This window comes from Bison bison, unplaced genomic scaffold (genome assembly GCF_000754665.1).
Source record: "Bison bison bison isolate TAMUID 2011002044 unplaced genomic scaffold, Bison_UMD1.0 scf7180017864465, whole genome shotgun sequence".
NCBI classification, from domain to species: domain Eukaryota; kingdom Metazoa; phylum Chordata; class Mammalia; order Artiodactyla; family Bovidae; genus Bison; species Bison bison.
This window is the reverse complement of record NW_011495026.1, coordinates 3073878-3081974: the sequence shown is the minus strand read 5'-3', so window position 1 is coordinate 3081974 and position 8097 is coordinate 3073878. Positions and strand designations below refer to the sequence as shown.

The 8097-nt window shown below is 34.9% G+C and overlaps 1 protein-coding gene across 1 annotated transcript in view; it reads left to right on the top strand.

The window, feature by feature from the left end:
• Positions 1–8097, top strand: part of LOC105003205 (chromosome unknown open reading frame, human C4orf33) — a 17844-nt gene that overhangs the window by 6749 nt on the left and 2998 nt on the right. The window contains exons 3-5 of the mRNA XM_010860231.1: positions 4648–4708; positions 7394–7445; positions 7697–7896. Of these exons, the coding sequence (XP_010858533.1) occupies positions 4648–4708; positions 7394–7445; positions 7697–7896 (313 nt within the window). The remainder of the gene's footprint in view (positions 1–4647; positions 4709–7393; positions 7446–7696; positions 7897–8097) is intronic.

Here is an 8097-nt window from a genome sequence, read left to right as displayed (position 1 = left end):
CTGGCAAATAATCTCACACATCAAAGCAAGGCTAAGAGACCTGCCGTGAAATTGTAGTTTCAGGTTTGCTGTATGATCACCTTCTGAAGAATCCTAATTAAGCTACCAAACTTATCTTTCTGAAATAATCTTTAGATGCCATTTCCCAGATAACAGATCTTTACTATCCCTAAGATAAGGTTCAAATACTTCCCATAAGCTTTTACGGTATTCATGAATCGAGCTATCATATTAAACCAAAAGCTCTTAACTTCCTAAAGGCTGATAGTCTGACCTTTAGGTCATATTCTCACTCATGTACCTTTTCTCATTCTAGCCCCCTCCTTTGATACATATCATTTAGGTTCCATTTCTTCAAAGAAACCTTTGGTGACTCTTCTAGTCCACACTAACATCTACTTTCTCTATACCACTTGTATAGTGTGCATTTTGTTGGTGTTAATTTATTACATCTTAAACATACATTGTTTTTTATTGATATAGAACTTGTATATACAAACTTCCTGATCATGTTAGTCACTCACACTAATGTGAGTTATATACTGGAGGTACCATAGACACTAAACGCAACAAATCCTAAACTCAACTAGTCCACTTCTCTTATAAACCTACTTCTTTCCCTAATAGCCCAATCTAAGTTAATGGCACCATAATATATCAAATCACCACATATAGAAATGTGATACCTTTTCAAGATATCCATCTCTGTCTCTATATTTGGATTAAGTCTTAGCAGTTTCACCTCCTAAGTGTTTCTCTAATTCAGTATCTCTTCTTCATCCTATTATCCTTGCCATAGGTAAAAGACTTTAAAAAGAATAATAAGACTCACTGAATTGTTAATGGGACCATATCTTAGATATTTTATTATTATAAAAGTAACACATGGAAAACTAGAAACAACCTAAATGTCTATCAATAAAGGATTGTGCTAATATATTTATTATGTTAATATATTTATTAATAAATTTATTCAATATTTTTAGAATCCTACAGTTGAGAGGTACTGGGAATGTCTTTTGCAACCCTGGTTATATCAGATACTTGCTGTGGTGTTGTCCATATTCTCTGTGATAGTTGTGTGGTCAGAGTGTACATTCTTTAGCACTAGACCTGTCTTATCCCTCTTTGCAGTCTTCCTACAGCTAGCTGAAAAACATACAATTATATTTATATCAAGATTGCTTGCTCTTTCCATCTTCTTCCTCAGTATCTGTGTTTATTCTACTGTGTTCAGGATTCGTGTATTTAACTATTACTACCTGGCTTCACATCACCAGACTGATGCTTATAGCCTTCTTTTCAGTGGCATGTTATTTTGCCGTTTGACTCCTCCTTTATGTCTTAATTTCTTGGGTTTGACCCACATGGATTCATCCATCTCTCACCAAAATACACAGCCAACTGCTTACACATCTATTATGGGTTCCATGAAAGTTTTATCCTTTATTGCAGATGGGTTCTATATATTTTATCCTATGTTGGTGGTAATTCTCTGCATTGCTATGTATTTTAGCTTGGGAACTCGTTGTTTAAATCTACTTGGTTTCCAGCGGTTCATGGGAGATAATGATATGACATCAGACTTAGTTGATGAAGGAAAAGAGACGAGAGAAGAGAAAAAGGCAACGGCAAGAAGAAGGTGAAAATAGAAGAAGAGAATGGAAAGAGCGTTATGGACACAGTAGAGAAGATTCCACTAGAAACAGAAATGTTCATATTGACCCGAAAGAATCAAACTTCTCAGAAATGTGTACCAATCGATCAACATCTAAATATACCAGGGCTAATAACAGGACTGAAAGGGACCTGAATGCAGAACCTTTGGATTTTAATGCAGAAACGTTCACTGATAACCCTCTTGAATCTGAATCAGGAAGATATCAGCCTGCTGGACGATACCGCTCAATGTCTCGCAGCAGAATATTTGATGATGTTTAAAGTCTGTAGGAATTTATGGAGTAGCTAACCAAGATCAACAAACAAGTTCAGTCTTTATGAACATCTGTATGCTCTAGAATTAACTACTGAATTCCCAGTGAAAAGTGTCAGGATAAAAAAGGCATGAAAAATTAATCAGATCTTAGTGATAATGGCTTATTATTCATTGAATATCATCTTTATTTCTAATAGGATTTGTTTCATACCATTCCTGAAATGTCTGTCTTAGAAGTACAGTTACAATGGAAGGATTTAATTCAGGATAAAGATTAATATATGTTGAAAACAAGTAGTTCAGTTTGTTTCAGAGTAATTTTTTCAGGAAAAATTGTTTCAAAGGTTCAAGGAAGCCATAGTTATAACTGAATTATATTAGAGTTCTATTATTGTGATTTACATATTCTTTCTAAAAAATATGTTGATCCTTTATTTCCCAAAGAGATGGAGACCTCAATAATAACCATATTTACAAAACCCATGTCTTAAAACAAGGCTTATTTACCAGACATAACTGAATGTAGAAAGCCCTTTTTCAACACTGTATGCAAATTAGTTAGGTTTTTGCATGTATATTTAAGACTGTACTTCAACTAGTGTTTGTATCTTCAGCATGTGTAGTTTAATCAGGTGGTGAATTATTCTTTCAGTCTTTGGTGGTATCTGGAAGTTGTCTAATGCTTTTGGTATTGCTTTGTAAAAGATTTTCATTTCAGAGAGGAATGTTCGCCTTTACCATTTAGCATAGTGATTTAAGTGTTGATCATTCCATTCAAGGAGAGTCATAGTTTTTAATGGTAAACAGTGAGGTTTTGGTGGCTTAGACGGTAAAGCATCTGCCTACAATGTGAGAGACCCGGGTTCAATCCCTGGGTCGGGAACATCCCCTTGGAGAAGGAAATGGCAACCCACTCCAGTACTTTTGCCTGGAGAATCCCATGGATGGAGGAGCCTGGTGGGCTACAGTCCATGGGGTCGCAAAGAGTCGGACACAACTGAGCTACTTGCCTTTAATATATCTAACATTCTATAGAAGAATACTATGCAGCAATTAAAAAGAATTAGTTATCTATATGCTGTAAACTTGCATGTGTGTGTATATGTGAAGAAAGCAAATTATAAGCAGAAAATGATTCTCTAGATACAGTTTTTTAATCTATACAAGTAAAATAGATTGTGGAAAGGCAGAAGTCTGACAGGTTTTAGAGCAAAGTGGGAAGAAAAAGACTTTGACTTTTTACTTACATATATGTTTATATTGTTTTGATAATAAGCATATATCACTTTCAAAATTCTCTAATTTTTAAAATAAGCATTCTCAGAAAATTCCAGGAAACTGTAAAGAAAAATCACCCCCCTGTATTCCACTTGTCAGAGATAAACAGCCGTAACATTTTTGTGCACATTTTGCAGGCCTCTAAGCACAGGCATATGTGCATATTTTTGTTTCATGTACACTAGCTTATTGCTCTGCAGCTTACTTATCAAGTATCATTCCTTGTATCTTTCCTACATCAAAAATACTTAACTGTATATTTTATTTTAATGACTAAATTATATTCTATTACGTGGAGTACACAGATTTCATTATTTTTTTTAACAGCTCTCCTATATAATGTGTACTTAGTTGGTCAGTCATGTCCGACTCTCTCCGACCCCCATGGACTGCAGCCGGCCAGGCTCCTCTGTCCATGGGGATTCTCCAGGCAAGAATACTGGAGATGGTTGCCATTCCCTTCTCCAGGGGATCTTCCCAACCCAGAGATTGAACCCAGGTCTCCCACTTTGCAGGCAGATTCTTTATCATCTGAGCCACCAGGGAAGCCTCTCCTATAAAATAGGTTTATTTATATATAACATGAGGTAACCATTTAGACCGTTTCTTTTGAGTAATACTTTGATAAATAGCATGTTACTTCTTTTCTCAGTTGTGTGATTATTTCCTTAGGATAAATTCCTTGAAAAAGATAACTAGTTCAGAGTCTGTGTGATAATGCTCTTTTCTTTTCAACCTCACCAGCACTAGGCTTTATTAATATTTTTATTTAATGGCTATCTGATATGGTTTTTCCAGTAATCATGTATGGATGTGAGAGTTGGACTATAAAGAAAGTTGAGCGCCGAAGAATTGATGCTTTTGAACTGTGGTGTTGGAGAAGACTCTTGAGAGTCCCTTGGACTGCAAGGAGATCCAACCAGTCCATCCTAAAGGAGATCAGTCCTGAATATTCATTGGAAGGACTGATGCTGAAGCTGAAACTCCAGTACTTTGGCCACCTAATGCAAAGAACTGACTCATTTGAAAAGACCCTGATGCTGGGAAAGATTGAAGGTGGAAGGAGAAGGGGACCACAGAGTATGAGGTGGTTGGATTGCATCACCAACTCAATGGACATGAGTTTGAGTAAACTCCAAGAGTTGGTGATGGACAGAGAAGAGTGATGTGCTGCATTCCATGGGGCTGCAAAGAGTTGTACACGACTGAGCAACTGAACTGACTGACTGATATGGAGAAAAAAGATGATTTATTTTTTATGTATTTTTTCTTACAGGCAGTGTCTAGTTTGTATTTTCCTCTTTTCCTCGTGCTGATATAGCTTTAATTAAAGATAATGTATTAATTCATTTATATTCTAAAGATATAAATAGATTATTTATTGTTGAAGCAAAATTAAATTTCTCTATATGTCCTATCTCTGTTTTCAAAAGTTGTGGAAGCATTTTTCTTGAATGACGTAACTGAACAGTATTTAGAAGTTGAACTTTGTCCGTAAGTATAAAAATATTTTTTCTAACTCATTACTATATATTTTGAACACATTATTTTCTAATTATCATATAGATTAATAAAAGCTCACTAATCCTATGGGAATGCTAGTCTGAATTTATCTGAATTATATATAATTCTTTGTTTTCAAGTAGATGTGTAATGTAGAATGTTTTAGAAAATATTACATTGATACTATTTTTAATTCACTAATGTAGTTGTTTCCTAATAAATTAGAAGGTTGTTTTGCAAAATGAAAAATTCTTATAAAACTCATTATTTACACTGTAAATTTGCATTATTATATATTAACTATTTGGAAAGAAAGAGGCATATAGATGTAATGAATTGAACTACTTTATGAAAATGATGATTATGAAAATGATGATTACTTTATGAAAATGACTTTTAGGAGATTCTTTTAATAAGTAGGTAAATTTTAATCTTATATATTACATAACTATGTGTTCATGTATTCCTCCTTTATTCATCATTCATTTACTGAGTATATACTATGTCACTTTGTATGCCACAGATTAAAACTAAATCACACGTGGCTTTTCCTAGACTCAAGAAAAATATTAACCATGGACTCTCTCTCTACAAATTTAACTGGTCCTTGGGAACTGTCTACCTGTTTGGCAGTTTTCTTTGCTCTAGATGTCAAAAAGTAAATTTATGCCTACCTGTTATCTAAATTGTAAGAAAAGTTAATATTTAGAAATGAAATATTTATTTATACACCATTACTATTTTTAAAGATATTTCAGTACTCCTCAGCAAGGGTTATCTTGCAGTCTTTGTCCTTTTGTAGACTAAGCAGAGTCCCAAACAATTGATTTAAATGAGATTTTGGATACAATTTTCTTTTACTTTGATTTCTTACTAATTTACTTAGATTTCTTGCTAATGTAGCTGTTTACAATTATAGTTTTTCAGAAGTTACTATATATCTTTGTTACCCTTCAAATAACATGTCAAAAACTTTTTGAGAAATATGATTAATTATCATAAACTATAATGTGAAGTAAGAAAATTTCCCCATATGCATCAGAAAGCTAAGGCAAATAGGTTATAACTTATATGGAAGGTTAGTCAAGAACTTGGATCTGCTAGAATTCTTAAGCTACATCGTTAGCTTAAATTTGTCAGATAGTATCAGTTTATTTTCATAAATGATGACTTAGCACAAAATACATTGAATAGATTATCTTTTGTTAGAAAATTATTCAATAACCATTGTGTATAAAATTAATTCTAAAAGTTCAGTTTTAGATACATTAGGACAGTTAATAATCAACAATCTTGGTTTTGCTTCAGGCAAGCAACTCCTATGACAGTTAACCTCTAGGAAAGCAATTTGAATATGTTTGAATTTGTAAGACCTTTTATTGCTCTTAAGATATTCGTATGGTTGCATAATAACAATAAAAATAAGCAGAGAACTTTTAAATGGAAAAGAATACTTGTTTGTCTTAGACTCATTTCTTGAAGGAAATCCTTCCGGAAAACTCTTAATAGACCATCTGTGCCAAATGTTTAGATACAGTCTTTTACAAAGATAGTAAATTTGCTTCATGTAGCTATTTGAAATCCTTTGATTCTTACTGACAGGGATAATCCCAATTATGTTCTCCTATTAGAATTTTCTTGTGGGGATATGTTGTGCTTCTTTTTTAAAATGAACATCAGTGTCAGAACTAATGGTAGAAAGCAGGAAAACACAACAGGCAGATGGGATGAGGGCAATTGTACTAGGAAATAGTTACAAATTAAAGTCTTCAGCCTGTTAGGTAGTTTTAGACAACCTATATTTTTATTTCCTATCTCCTTAATGAGCTTCCAGACAGTTTTCTTATAGAAATAACGTTTTAAAAAGTTGTGGGATTTTGACCTGGAAACTGGTGCCAGCTTCCCTTAGGATACTTTAATTTTCAAAATAAGTTTTCTAATGAACTCCAAATATCCCACCCATTTTTCATACTGTGTATTGTCTAACCAATTGAAATATTTCATATTTCTTATTTAAATAATATAAGGAAGAATCTGAACGTGTGTAACTTTATGCATTTGATGGCACTTGCCTGGGAAATACGGAGAAAGCAATGGCACCCCACTCCAGTACTCTTGCCTGGAAAATCCCATGGACAGAGGAGCCTGGTAGGTTGCAGTCCATGGGGTCGCAAAGAGTCGGACACGACTGAGCAACCTACATTTCACTTTTCACTTTCATGCATTGGAGAAGGAAATGGCAACCCACTCCAGTGTTCTTCCCTGGAGAACCCCAGGGACAGGGGAGCCTGGTGGGCTGCCGTCTATGGGGTCGCACAGAGTCGGACATGACTGAAGTGACTTAGCAGCAGCAGCAGCCTGGAAAATAAGTCATTTCTAAGTAACTGAACATGCTGGCTCTCCCTGTAATTATCTAGTATGCATATTGTGTCCTTTAATTATTTGGAAACTTAGTCACAAGCATGCACATGGAGGAGGTCATGGCAACCAACTCCAGTATTCTTGCCTGGAGAATCCCACAGACAGAGGAGCCTGGCAGGCTACAGTCCATGGGGTCACATAGAGTCGGACGTGACGGAAGCAACTTAGCATGTGCACACACACGTGGAGATGTGAAAGATAGTGAAGAAAATAATGATCATTTCAAACACTCATGAAGAATTTTAAATTTTACAGCCATGGACAGCATTTGGTGCTTTTACTCTCTGGAAGAAGAAATGTGTGGAAAGTAAGTAAATGAAAATATGAGACAAAATCCTTAAGTGTACAGGGTATATTGTTACTGTTGTTCAGTTGCTCAGTCATATCCGACTCGTGTTCATGGGTTGTTCACATGACCCCCACGAACTACAACCCACCAGGCTTCTTTGTCTATGGGATTTCCCAGGCAAGAAAACTGAAATGGGTTGCCATTTTCTTCTCCAGTTTAAAGTATAAATATGAATATAGCTTTTTGTGTTTCACATGTTGTTTCTGTAGCAAGGACTTGATCTGTCATTCAGAGTGTCCAGAGGAGAAACAAAATGGGAAGGCAGTGCTTCTATTCCTTGGAGTTATTTTCCACCAAATGTGACAAAATTCAATTCATTTGCAATTCATGGATCAAAAGATGAAAGAAGCTATGAAGCTCTTTACCCTGTACCTCAACATGAGCTGCAGCAAGGGCAAAAACCTGATTTGTAAGTAGAAAATAAATGAAAATATGTCCCAATTGTAAGAGTTCTTTTTTTTTTTTTTTTAATTAATTTGTGGTAGGGTAGCAGTAACATTTTTTGGTCAAAGAAGACACATATAAGCATAGTCTTATAAGTGTCTCTCCACTGCTGTCAGTAGAGCACTTAGATTTCCACAATAGTGTGAGAAGAATCTTCTTAGTGAGT